We start from the raw sequence: 14,614 nt of genomic DNA on the forward strand, positions 1-14,614 counted from the left end.
TCTGTTCAGCAAACAGGCCCACCCCCTCAAAGGGTAGGTCTTGCATAGTTTGCTGAACCTCGGGCGGGAGCCCTGAGGCCTGCAGCCATGAACTACGCCACATAACTATCCCTGAGGACAAGGTGCACGCTGCCGAGTCCACAGTGTCCAGTAAGGCCTGTAAAGAGCTCCATGCCACTGCCTTGCCCTCCTCTACGTAGCTCCAAACTCCTCCCTGGTCTCTGCTGGTACCAGCTCCCTAAAATTCAGCATCGAGTTGCAGGAGTTAAAACTGTACCTGCTCAGGATTGGCTGCTAGTTGGCAATCCTAAATTGCAAGCCCCCGGTGGAGTAAACTTTGCATCTGAATAAGTCCAGGCGCTTGGCGTCCTTAGATTTAGGTGCTGGGACTTGCTGACCTTGACTGTCCCTCTCATTTACTGCTGACACTACTATGGAAGTATAACATTGTATAAGGGGACATGCTGGATACATTGTATATGAGAGGGCATGCCAAAACATGTTACAAAGTATCTGAGGGAGCACACGTAGGGACAGTTAGCTTTTGAATGGAGAAGCAATTAAGATAGAGCCAGCACGTCTAAGAAGCAGGCATCAGAATGGAAGGTGTGAAGGGCAATTAGTTAAATTAACTGGAAGCTGTTAAAGGAGATTGTTAAGGGTGGCAGGTAATTGAATATACGTGACTGGTCTCAGGGATCTCGAAGGGTGGTGACTAAAATCTTTTTCTTCTTTTGTCTGTAACTTCTCTGTAACTTGTTCTCCAAAAAACTGTATAAATTAAAAGACACAAGCCCCACTCGGGGGGCTCACTTCTAAATGTATTAGCAGAGCAGCTTTGCTACTAAAACAGAGTGGTCTGATAAATTGTGAGTCTGAGTCAAACTTTGACACCACCAATGAGCAAGGCTGTGGGCATGTGAACAGGTAGTCGAACCCCTTGGAGGGCACAAAGTAATTCTTCTCCACACCCTTAGCGGTGAGAGGGAATGAAGGCCAGGATCTGCCAAATGGTCTTTGCATTGGCTTGTATAGTTTTGACGAGGGGTACAGCGACCGTGGATGGTCCTGCTGGTGCCGGGATGTCCACCATAGGGTCCTCCGACTACCACCTCAGTGAATGGGATCGGTGCCAGGCCAGTCCTGCCGTCTTTGGTGCCGGGGAGTGACAATGCCGTGGGTCTCTACCAGAGTCCTTTCACAGTGTCGCCTCCACCACTGCCGTTGGGGCACTGTGCACTGAGGAACTTGGTGCAGAGTCCTGCTGCACCAATCCGGGTTGCGGTCAAAGTGCCGCCTCCATAAGGAGCTGCTTCAATCTAAAGTCACGCTCTTCCTTGGTTCGGGGCTGAAAGCCCTTACAAATCCTGCACCTTTCTGACGGATGTGCTTTCCCCAGAGACACTTTAAATAAGCGTCATCAGGGTCGCCTGTTGGCATGGGCTTGTTGCAGGACTTGAACCCCTGGGATTTAGGCAGGCAAGTCCCCCAAGGAGAAAGCATTCGGGGTGGAGGGTAAACCGCCCAGCCCGACAGCTAGCTAACTACTAACTAGAACTACAATAACTAAGAACTAACTGAACAACTGTAAAATACAAACAGTCCGAAAGAGAAGCTAGGGAAAGGTGGAGAGCTTGCAAAGCAAGATGGCACAGTTCCAACGACCGTCACTGGCGGTAAGAAGGCACTGAGGCAGTGCCGGGTCGGCAGGGTCATATATTGAGCGCCATGGAGGTACCACTCCAGGGGGCTCCACAGCCGACCCAGCAGGTGCTGCTAGGGGAGAAACTTTCCGACTGTGCACGCAGTGCGCACACCTAATTGGAATCAATATGAGCAATCACTCGAAGAAGAATCTCATTAGGTGATCAGCCCAGACGTGAAGTGCTAAATCATAGCAAAGAATGTAATTACATAGCTAATTGAAATTAGACTAATTATAATGTCACTAATTAGACTGAATCTAATTAATTAGTTGCCATCTCTAGTATAGACTAATGCACCTCAATCCTGGACTGCAACACCCCTCTCCGATTTTAGTCTTGCGTGTCTTCATCTTCACTTCTCATCCCATATGCACTTTGTCTGCCACACCCCTAGTATTCTGGTCTTGGGTCACTCCTGAGGAGACTCAGTTGCGTCAATTTGTACCAAACCAGGTGGTGATGTACAAGAAAAACAAAAAAGGGCAACTGGACCCACTAACATATCATTTTTTCACTTCATTTTTGTAAATAAAGATCTAAGGAGCAGAGGCTTCATCACAGAAACATCAGCAAAATCTCATGTCATGGCAAATGTTGATAAAGATGAGGGCTACATCCAAGGCCCTTTCTACATTACAAAAGTTACCATATTTAAGTACAGATTAGTACCATAAACTCTGGCTGTGATCCCACTGGGAGACTGAGATTCAACCCTGGGGAGATTCTTATACTAAAGCTTTGTTCCTTAGTAGATTTTTTTCCCCTCCTGTCCACTCAGGCAAGAAGAAATTATAAACAGTTGGGTCACAATCATATTTCACCTTGGTTACTTCTGTAGTGTAGAGCCAAGGTGAATGACAGCTCATTTAATCCTATCTCCCCCCCACCAATGCCTTGCCCCTTTCCTCCAAGCAGCCCAGTGACCTAGATCTTGCTTCTTCGGACCATCATTCTCACTATGCTCTAGGCACAGGATCCAGGTACAGCACTAAACTTTAAATAAAATAATTCCTAAAAGTCAGGACATGGGACATCTGGCTGTGATGAAACCAATCATAAAACCCACAATAATGTGATCACACTGCTGAGTTCCTTTGAGATTAACCATGGCAGAACCGTTCCTAGAAGTGAACTGACAACAAACCAACCTTACAGCTTCCACTGCTAAAGGGAACATGTAATTACAAACTTAAGTTTCATATCAGGAAAGGAAATGATGACAGGAAGACCAGCTCTTGAAGTACTTTTATAAAAGTATTTGACTTTCTGAGATACTTTTACAGTTACCTGAGTATTTAAAATTACAGTTCAAGGAAAATTCAACAATGGAATTTCAGTACAGTATTTTACAATCCAGTGCTGCTGATCCTAGTTCATATACTAGTTCACTAGAGCACATATTTACAAACTATGATTCTGAAAGAAAATGAAAAGCCACCACACACACACAAAAACAGGAAGGGGGGCTGGAGATACCAACGGAGTGGAAGATGTTTAGATTACAAATCCAGTGCAGAATGTTAGGAAAACATGAAACAAATAAATGGTGAGTTATACCACAGTTTGCTTTTTTGTCATATATTAAAAACTGCAATATATTTGGTCACAAATTATTTTTTCTTTTACACAAATCAACTGGATAAATTAAAAAAAAAAAATATATATATAAAATTTTATACTTAGAGCCCTACCAAATTCACGGCCATGATAAAAACCCATCACAGACAGTGAAATCTTGTCTCCCCAACCTCCCCCCAGCCCTCAGTGAAATCTGGTCTTGTGTGTGCTTTTACCTTACACTAAACAGATTTCACAGGTGAGACCAGTGTTTCTCAAATTGGGAGTCCTGACCCAAAAGGGAGTTGCGGGGGGGGGGGGGGTGTCATAAGGCTATTTTATGGGGGTTGCTGTATTGCCACCCTTACTTCTGCACTACCTTCAGAGCTGGGTGGCTGGAGAGTGGCAGCTGTTGGCTGGGTGCCCAGCTCTGAAGGCAGCGCCCTGCCAGCAGCAGGGCAGAAGTAAGGGTGGCAATGCCATATCATACCACCTTTACTTCTGTCCTGCTGCCGCCAGAGGGGGGCAGCTGGAGAGTGGCATCTGCTGACTGAGGTCCCAGCTCAGTAGGCAGCAGCGCAGAAGTAAGCGTAGCAATACCATACCAGGCCATCCTTACTTCTGCGCTGCTGCTGGCAGCGGCTCTGTCTACAGAGCTGGGCTCCTGGCCAGCAGCGGCTGCTCTCCGGATGCCCAGCTCTGAAGGCTGCGCTGCCACCGGCAGCAGAGCAGAAATAAGGGTAGCAGTACCGCAACCCCCTCTACAATAACATTGCGACCCCCCCCCCCAACTCCTTTTTGGGTCAGGCCCCCTACAACTACAACACCATGAAAATTCAGATTTAAATAGCTGAAATCATAAAATTTATAATTTTAAAAATCCTGTGACTGAAATTGACCAAAATGGACCGTAAATTTGGTAGGCCCTATTTATACTGCAGCAAATTTTAAGTCATGACTCTTTTACGACACATTTCATTAATATGTTAACATTTTCTGAACTACCCAGAAATACCAGACTGTGTTAGCGGTAACAATTTTGATCCACTGAACTTATGTTAATCAAAATTAACATCTTCATAAAGCCAAATCCTAAATAGCGTTATTGTAAATCTTATGTAACTGGATCCACTGACATTCTCACATGCATACAGTATAGACAAAGTATCAGTTTACTGCAATTTACAGGCTGCTAAATCAACTTAAGAAAGGCAGATACATGTTCATTAATCTCTACCAAAGATCACTTGGAGTCCAAAGTCACTCTGCCCATCACCTGGTGTGCCAAACCGTGTGCTTGCACACATGATGGTTTCCCCAGATCCCCGTAAAGAGCAGAAGAGAGCATTAATTGCTCGTATTAATTCCTTTTTATTTCAACAAAACATGCTGTAAAAAATTAACAGATCTGTTAGCATTTACAATGCTTACAAAGCAGAATGTATTTTAAAAGCAATTTTTAGTATGGTTTTCATAAATATTGCTAATTTAAACATTTACTATAAACCTATTTTTAAATGTTAACATTTTGGCCAAAATTCAATATTTCATTTTACAGATTAATTTTTCAGTGAAATATTTCTTATTTGCAATATTTTATAACATGACTTCTGGTGCTTGGGATATCCAGCCCCCTTTCCCCTTCCCTAATACAGCAGTAAAGACATATAAACATGCCATTTAAATTAAAGGAAGAAATGGAATAAGTGAGACCCCGGACTGCAAAAATATATACAAGCATTTACCTTTTTCCTGAACTAAACATTTCAACCATAAAAATATTAAACAGCCTCACCCTATAGAACTAGGGCTATGGCTATTTCAACTATAACTATTCTTTATTTTAAAAATATAGGGCAGAAAGCCTTCTGGGTGATATTTATACATTAATATATCTAGGTCCCTACATGAAACATGAATCATTATGCAGAACACAAAAACTATTTTCCATAGCTTAATCTCCCATTATCTCACTTAATCTAATCTTTCTCGTAAATATGTTAGATAACTAGGCTTCATTGTAAGAATCATCAACAGAAAATATTTATCAGGCTTTTGTTCCATGAGCCATATGTTGCAAGATATTCATCAGATGTTTTGGGAGTTGGCAGACATTCCTCCAGGTAAGATAAAGTCAGTTCACTTCTCATCCACCAGGGAAAAGATAAAAGTGGGTCAGTTTCTCTAAAACCAGCAACATGTTTACATGCATTTCTTGGACTATGCATGGCAAAGAAAGTAAAAACACTAGAGGTCTAAGCCATTCCCCCTTCTTACAAGCACATGCTGAGGAACAACTGATCCCTTTGCATGACCTGGTACAGAAAAGCCCTCACAATAAATGTTAAGAAACATTTTCTTCCCAGATGAAAGTTCGATTGGACAGTGCCCATCTGTCCTCTTCCAACTCTAATATTAGAAGCCTTCCAAAGGGCACTGTGACACTCTGGAGGCAGAAGCAGGTATGCATTAACATGCACTACTGCCGTTTCAAGCGTCATCTCTCTTCCCATAGTTAGAAACTCATCCCATTGAAGTTTAATCATCCGGAGGAAGGAAGGCCAGGGAGAGAGCTGACCATATACAGAAAGTGCATTAATTCCAAAAGAGGAAGTATAATGTAAAATACTATTGTATGCTGTTAGAAAATTGTAATACTAACAGATAACAGGAAGCGAAAGGTGTTATCCGTCCAAATCAGAAAGAACACACACTACAGAAGTTACTGCTCAGAAGCAACTCAGGGCCGAGTTAGTCTGAACACATTAGTTCTAACCTCTACGGAGTTACTGAATTTACTGATATATCAACATTTGGACGTCTGCAATCCTTGACTAAACTTTCTAGGACTGACTATTTCTTAGCCAATTATAGCACATCCGTTCTCCACTAAAATTATAAAGCAATACAATTTTGAGGCTGCTTTATAGCCATGTTTTAGAATCCAGTTACATGGTATACCTCTTCCTGACAACAGGATAAAATCCTAGAAGAAAACTATTTGATTGGGCACTTAACAGCAACATCAAGTCTACTTTCCATTAACTCATTTGATAAGAAACAGCAATCTGCAAATGTATTCAGTGCATTTACTTGAAATCCCAGATGGTCTCATCTTTTGCAAAATGAGTGTTGAAGTACCACAGTGTTAATATTGTATCTGACATTAAGTGTGTGTATTATATGGAAATGGATCAAAATTCTTCTGAGATAGGAGAGGGCGCTCAAACATGGCAACAACCTCAGACAGGTTATCATGCCAGAATTAACAGGATTTAAAAAACAAAACAAGCTATACTCTGGACATGTGCAGTAGTTCTACACCCCCCCTTAGCAATGATCTGAATCAAAATGAAACGTGAACAAGCTCCAGGAGGGGAAAAAACAAACAAACAGTCAGGCCACACTTGAGTAAGAAACAACAGCCAAGCAATGGATCTGCTCATAGTACCCAGAGGCTGGCTACAAGCTGGCTCTAATAACACTGTTGTAAAGAGGCTTATGAGGATGCTGCAGCATTGCACTTCCCAGTGCATCAGTAGCAGAAGAAATGCTATTAAAAAGGAAAGACAGAGCCCAGTTTTTAAAAAACTGTCATTAAGGAGGACACATTCTAATTAATGAATTGTGAAACAAAGCAGAGCTGAGAGCTGTATTAAATCTCTAGTTAGGTCACATTTCATTTGTAGATGAATAATTTGCTGATTTGATTTCTGGAAGGGCTCTGTAGAAATCCAGAGTTAGTGGGGATAAAGTCTCAGGATAACATCCATTTACTTACACACTAGTAATTGTTTAAATAAATCCTAGTCAAGTTTACTTTACAATGAGATGTGCAACAAGCAGAGGAAGAGAAGAACATACATCACACAAGTTCATGTTCTTCGGGGTGCAAATTCACACATGTGATTACTCTTGCCCAAATCCTTCTGTTTCTTCAATTGCAAATAATAATTTTTCCTTCAACTGCTCATAACTCTTGTAGGGTGGCAGGTCCAAGCGATTGAAACTGAAAATAAAAATTAAACAACTTCTAAAAAAGAATTTAAAAAAATTAAAACACAACAAAACCAATCATTTTACTAACAGATGCACCTTGAACATAAATCCAGGGTACTCAACTCCCCACTATCCAGAGTGGAAATCACACTTATTACACAGCTATTTATTTTATATTTAGATGGAGAAAGAAAAAAAATCCACTGATAGCCTGGGTCTACACATTTTCAAAAGGTGACCAGTGATTTCAGATGTCCCTATTTTTGGGTGCAAATCTTGACACACTTGAAAGAGATTGGATTTCCAGAAGTGTGGCGCACTTATCCACTAACTAAAAATCTGATCCCTTTAAAGTGTTAAGCTGGGCACCCAAAATCATTAGTCACTTTTAAAAGTGTATGCACTGGTAATATTACTCTACTTAAAACTGCTTATTTTTTTCCCCCTGAGAAAAATGAAAATGGCTGAAGGAAAGGGTCTACCAAAGAGAGTAAGTTGCATCTTTTCTGTTTTTATTTTTTTAAGTCAAAGGGGAAATTTTCTAATATAAATGCATTGTGATTGATGGAATGAGACCAGATTAATGCTGACTTTTTTGGAAGTAAGTTTATATGCAATTTTTAAATTAAGTTACACAATAGCTGTGTAGTCTAAGTTGTGCAGCTGTAGAATTTGCAGAGACAACTACCCCTTGCCACAGTATATTTGTCTGACTTTCAACTTTAAATTAAATACATTTTTGAGAAAATAACCTTGAAAATGCGACTCACGTATAAAAGAGAAGCAGTATTCTCTCCCTCAATTTGCAGACAGCAGCTTTGTGAGGTTTCAATTGACTTTATCTCAATGATATGTCGATTCTAAAATTGGCATCTATATGTTTCAATGTCCACACTCAACTATTTCACTGCTAAACATTTTAGCAGGAATATAAAGCTAAAATGCTTACCCAATCCCGAACTGCCTCCCCATGCCTTTACAGGCAGAGAATTTAAATATCATAACAAACAGATCCTCATGATTTATTCACAGTATTAAAAAAAAAAAATAAATGAAGCTGCCATAGAATTTTCAGTATGCTGTACGACAATGCCACAGAATATGGAGACCGTGCTGTACGTTAAAGACAGGTTCTGGCTGTTGAAAGGTTCAAGTTATTTTGGAGTGAATAAGGGCAGGATTCTAACAATATATAATAATCAACTAAACTTTAAAGTCATGAAAAATTTGAGCTTCTCTTGATGCAGGAAGGAACAAATTTAGTATGTTAAAATGGCAACAGTCAGACTGTGCTGGCATTCAATCATCTTTATATAAGATTTACCACAGTAGGAAACAATTCCAGAGACCCTTACAGCTTTCGAAACTGGCAACTAATTGAGACATTCCTTTGGCCAGATGTTTATGTAACCTACACTAACAGCATGACACTGTCTCCTGATAGTGACTGCACCACATAGACAGAGTTACGGGTCCTTGCCTCTGTGCTAACAGATTTTGTCTTTTAGCTCAAGCAGTAGAAGCTCATGCTTTTAGATCTGGAGGTTCCAGGTTCAATGACTGCAGGTGACTTGCCCAAGGATATTCTTACAAAAGACAGCTGGCTATGAGCTAAGATTAAAGCTTTATTTATAGAAAGTGCAGTTACAAGGAAAAAAATTGCTATATAAGAAACAACTTGAAGTCAGAAAAAGAAAAGGAGTACTTGTGGCACCTTAGAGACTAACCAATTTATTTGAGCATAAGCTTTCGTGAGCTAAAGCTCACTTCATCGCATGAAGTGAGCTGTAGCTCACGAAAGCTTATGCTCAAATAAATTGGTTAGTCTCTAAGGTGCCACAAGTACTCCTTTTCTTTTTGCGAATACAGACTAATACGGCTGTTACTCTGAAACTTGAAGTCAGAGTTACAGCTATTCATAATTTCTGACTATCCTGGCTCCATTTTGTGTCAATACTTTATTTTTACTGAAACATCTATCTCAGCTGTAGAGCACTAGTCTAATGTATCCCCCATACCACACTCCAAAAAGCAGTCTCAATATCATTTGTGCCTTCCCTGCCATACTCCAAAGCATTCATACATTTCATGCAATATAAATACTGGACTCCTAACATGTCCATCAAAACATGCCAAGCACCAAACTATCAACTGAGGCACAACCAGTGCCGGAAGAAATGCTTTCTATCTGGATCTAGCTGTAGAAGGAAAATAACTAGGATTATGTGATGCTCATCATAGAATATCAGGGTTGGAAGGGACCTCAGGAGGTCATCTAGTCCAACCCCCTGCTCAAAGCAGAACCAATCCCCAACTAAATCATCCCAGCCACGGCTTTGTCAAGCCTGACCTTAAAAACCTCTTAGGAAGGAGATTCTACCACCTCCCTAGATAACCCATTCCAGTGCTTCACCACCCTCTAGTGAAAAAGTTTTTCCTAATATCCAACCTAGACTTGAGACCATTACTCCTTGTTCTGTCATCTGGTACCACTGAGAACAGTCTAGATACATTCTCTTTGGAACCCCCTTTCAGGTAGTTGAAAGCAGCTATCAACCCCCTCCCCCATTCTTCTTGTCTGCACACTAAATAATCCCAGTTCCCTCAGCCTTCTCCTCGTAAGTCATGTGCTCCAGCCCCCTAATCATTTTTGTTGCCCTCCGCTGGTCTCTTTCCAATTTTCCCACATCCTTCTTGAAGTGTGGGGTCAGTTTCCTTTTACAGGCAGTTCCACTTTTGCAGAGGGTATTGTTTGCTACAGCTGGCCAGAAAAACAAATGGAGGGCAATAAAAATGTAAATCAAGTTAAAAAAATAAATGGTTGATTACCCACTGGAAACAAATATGTGGATCACTAAGGTTTAGAGTAAGAACTATAAAATTGTTTTGATTCTATACTAAACTACGATTCAGTTCAAAATGATTATCCATACTTAAGGCTCGACTCCAAAAGGTCCTGGGCATTCTCCACTTTCGCTAAAGCTAATGTAGGATTTGCAGAATACAGGGTGATTATGGCTGTAAAGCAGATTCCAGGCCAGAGTTAATTTTTCTTTGTAATCTCTGGACCCCTATATATTTCTGAGCATCACTTATGCTTAGAGTCCCAAAATAAACTGTTGCTATATTAACCCTTGCTAAAATATTAAGGTAGTCTAACAAAGGATTATTAGAAGGACAATAATATTCTAATCTAACGAGTACTCACCAAGTATGACTTCTGGGTAACCAGTTTTCTTTTCCAACTTTTTCAATACAAAACTTTTGGGGTCCATTGCTCCCTGCAATAAAAATCAAGTATTTTAAAGTGATACCCATATTTGCAACTGGCATGAGAAAGTGTGGGACATAGCTAGCTTTCCTTAATGCAGTACATAATATTCTACACATCAAATCTAAAGCACCCCAAAAAGACAAGATTATCTTTACTGGCAATAGAAGAATAAAGAAGTCTGCCTTCAATCACTCATCTCCAGCCAGATCAAACCATTTACATGTTGAAGTGCACAAACTTAAAGAAATGGTTTTGAAGGCAGTCTGGGAGCACTCGAGATCAGTATGTTTTTCTCCACCCTGCCATGGTTGAAATATAATGGGGAATTATGAGAATAGCTAGTGAAATGTATTTGATTTGATTCATTACAAAAAAGCTGTTCATAAACAATCACAAAATACAATTTGTCCTTTTAAAAAATGAGCTAATACATTAGAAGGATTATTCTACATACCCATGAGGTCAGCAAATCCTCCAACTGGTAATCTGCATGTTCCTGTAACAAACTGCAATAGTCGCATTCTCTTCTCATTGTCTATTTCTTTCACAAACTGAAAGGGAACGAATATAAAACAGATATGTAGGTGCGCCTTCTACACACAATTATTTTCACAAAGAACATCTATGACCATAAATTAACCAATTAGTTATATTACTGTGAAAATCCTCTGGAGCAGTAATAGTATGCATGAATAAAGTCTCTCTCAGCACCTTACAAAGTTAGGGAAGCATTATGATCCCCATTTCACAAATAAGGCACTGAATAGAGAGGTTAAATTACTTGCCCGAAAGAACATGAGTTAGGTGAAGAGGAACATAAAAAGTTACATGTTATGTTACATTTAAGTTACTTGGTTTCTTTATTCAGAATTAAGAACATGTTGAGTTTCTGTCTGCATAAGTGACTACCAGAATTTTCTTTGGAGCGCATCAAGATAGCTCCTAAATATTTTTATTTTAGGAAAGACAGAAAATAGGTTTCTGAAAAATATTCTAAAATACTAACTGTCCAAAAGGTGATCATCATTTAATACTACACCGTTCTAATCTTCATTTTGAAGATCAGACACTCAGTATCCAACATTTGATATGCTAACGTCTGACTGAAAGATCGGCTTTCTACTGGTGTAACAGGAAACATACCCTTCCTGGGACTATATTCCCATGTTGGTGGCAGTATTCATATATTGGGGGAGGAGGGAAGAGAGCAGAATGTAATTTTGATAACAGAAAAATTAAACTCCGGTTGAATAACTAAGCTGTAGTGCCTATTGCCAACAGCCAAACATCTAGTTCTCCAAGGGTCATGGCAGTCATAAGGGAATTAATGTCTCCAGCACCTGCAGGAAAATACGTATTTCCAGGCTTGCTGTATGCAGGGACTGAGAGTAGCATCACTAATGCTCTGTCTCCATTTCAGATTCACACTTTGTAATAAAGCCCCGGGGACGCAGAGGGACAGCTGGGCAGGATACTGGAGTACCTTCAGTGCTTTGGGGTTCAGAATGGTCAGTAGCGCCAGTCACTAGCTGCCCCTACAAGGCAGGTTTTTACTCCTAAATTGAGGAAACCTGTTAACAAGTCTCTCTGATCTTAGGTCCATCCCAGCAGAAGTTGTGAAATACTTTATCATAAAGCTGAAAACCATCAGCACTGCTAGGGCAACTACTTCTTCACACCTTATGGCCATTTCTTTCTTTTAGCAGGTAGTATGTTTTCCTGATCTGTGTAGGGCTTTATTAATAAGATGCATGATAGAAGGGTGGGCTTTGCTGCAAGTTCTTTGATAGAAAGAAAGGCTACTTACTTTCTCCTAACTGTTGTTCTGAGTTGTGTTGCATATGTCCATTACACTGTAGGCATCTGCACTGGTGCTGGAGAATTTTCCCCAGCAGTACCCACTGGGCAGCCCTGCCCACTGCTCAGCTCCTCAGAGGGCAGAAAAGCCTCACCCCTCCTCCAGTTCCTTTGCTCTAGAATCCAGTGGTAGACTCTGATGCACTGGGGTAGAAGGGTGGGTCGTGTAACAGACACATGCAACACATTTAGAAAAACAGCAGTCACAAGAAGGTCACTAACTGCTTTTTCTTCTTTGAGTGCTTACATATGTCCATTACATTGTAGGTGACTCCCAAGCTGTTACCTCAGGAGGTGGGGCTCCAAGTCTCATCAGAAGAGGGACTGTAGGACTGCCTTGCCTACATCTGGATCTTTCCTTGAAGCAACAGTCTGGAATGTCTGGTAAAAGTACAGACCGAGGACCATGCTGTTGCTCTACAAACGTCTGCAGGAAATGGGGTAAACTGTTCCAGAAAGGCAGGAAAGGGCCAGATGGATCCAGGTCAACTGGCACGCTGTCCTCAAATGAGTCAAATCTGCTATTTTGAGGACTGGGGATGCCTTTACCTGAGGAAAAGGCAGGCATCTGCTGCCTCCTCTGTGATCTTTTCCTCTTCTTAGGTTGGTCTGCCTGATGGTAATATTGCTGTCTAGGCTGGTATAGAGGATGATATAGTGTCCTTTTCATTGTGGGGGTGTAGAGTCCCAAGCACTTCAGAACTATTCTTATCAGAGAATCATAGAAATGCAGGCCTGGAAGGGACCTCAAGAGGTCATCTAGTCCAGTCCCCTGCACTGAGGCAGGACCACCTATTATCTAGCCCATCCCCTGACAGGGGTTTGTCTAACCTGATCTTAAAAACATCCAATGACAGAGATTCAACAACCTTCCTAGGTAATCCATTCCAGTGCTTAACTGCCCTGACAGTTTCCTAATGTCTAATTTAAATCTCCCATGCTGCAATTAAAGGCAATTACTTCTTTCCTGTTCTCAGTGGATAAGGAGAACAATTTATCACCCTCTTCTTTAGAGCAACCCTTTAGGTACTTCCCCCCTCAGTCTTCTCTTCTTCTGACTAAAGAAACCCAGTGTTTTAGATTTTTCCACATAGGTCATGTTTTCTAGACCTTTAATCATTTTTGTTGTTCTTCTCTGGACTTTCTCCAATCTGTCCACATCTTTTCTGAAGTGTGGTGCCCAGAACTGGACTCAATACTCCAGTTGAGATCTTAACAGTGTTGAGTAGAGTGGAAGAATTACTTCTCATGTGATGTTTGCTTTTTTTGCAAGTGTTGATTCTCATTTTGTTTATGATCCACTATAACCCCAGATCCTTCTCTGCAGTACTCCTTCCTAGGCAGTCATTTTCCATTTTGTATTTGTGCAATCAATTCTTCCTTCCTAAGTGTACTACTTTGCATTTGTCCCAACTGAATTTTAGCCTATTTATTTCAGACTATTTCTCCAGTTTGTAATCATATAGAATTCCAATCCTGTTCTCCAAAGTGCTTGTAACCCCTCCTAGAACCGCAAACTTTATAAGTGCACTCTTTATGCCATTGTCCAAATCATTCATGAAGATACTGAATAGAACAAGACCTAGGACAGATCCCTGTGGGACCCCACTTGATATGACCTTTCAACGTGACAGTGAACTAAAACAGTACAACTGTCCAACCAATCGTGCACTCACCATATAGTAGTTTCATCTAGGCAAATTTCCCTAGTTTGCTTATGAGAAGGTCATGAGAGACAGTAGCAAAAACCTTAAGAAAATTGAGATATATCACATCAACTGCTCCCCCCCATCTACAAGGTTTGTTACTCTGTCAAGGAAAGATATTAGGTTGGTGTGACATGATTTGTTCTTGACAAATTCATGTTGACTGTTATTTATCACCTTATTATCTTCTAGGTGCTTACAAATTAATTGTTTATTTGCTCCATAATTTTTCCAGGTACTGAAGTTAAGCTGACAGGTCTATAATTCCCTGGGTTGTCCTTATTCCCACTTTATAGATAGGTACTATATTTGCCCTTTTCCAGTCATCTGGGATCTCTGCAGTCCTCCATGAGTTCTCAACAATTGCTAATGGCTCAGAGATCTCTTCAGTCAGTTTCTTAAGTATTCCAGGATGTATTTTGTCTGGCACTGCCAACTTGAAGACATCTAACTTGTCTAAGTACAGTAATTCTTAAATTGTTCTTTCCCAGATTTAGCCTTAGAAACTATCCCAT

The 14,614-nt window shown here is 40.6% G+C and overlaps 1 protein-coding gene across 5 annotated transcripts in view; it reads right to left on the bottom strand.

Moving 5' to 3' along the window:
* Nucleotides 1–2,939: 2,939 nt before the first annotated feature.
* Nucleotides 2,940–14,614, bottom strand: part of ITCH (itchy E3 ubiquitin protein ligase) — a 124,190-nt gene continuing 112,515 nt past the window's right edge. For 4 of the 5 annotated variants that reach the window (XM_048819708.2, XM_075118837.1, XM_075118836.1 and 1 more), the window contains 3 exons: nucleotides 10,991–11,087; nucleotides 10,471–10,543; nucleotides 2,940–7,272 (listed from right to left, as the gene is read on the bottom strand). In XM_048819708.2, the coding sequence (XP_048675665.2) occupies nucleotides 7,173–7,272; nucleotides 10,471–10,543; nucleotides 10,991–11,087 (270 nt within the window). In that variant the 3' untranslated portion in view covers nucleotides 2,940–7,172. The remainder of the gene's footprint in view (nucleotides 7,273–10,470; nucleotides 10,544–10,990; nucleotides 11,088–14,614) is intronic. The other variant, XM_075118840.1, reaches the window with a different exon arrangement.

This window comes from Caretta caretta, chromosome 13, assembly GCF_965140235.1.
Source record: "Caretta caretta isolate rCarCar2 chromosome 13, rCarCar1.hap1, whole genome shotgun sequence".
NCBI lineage: Eukaryota > Metazoa > Chordata > Testudines > Cheloniidae > Caretta > Caretta caretta.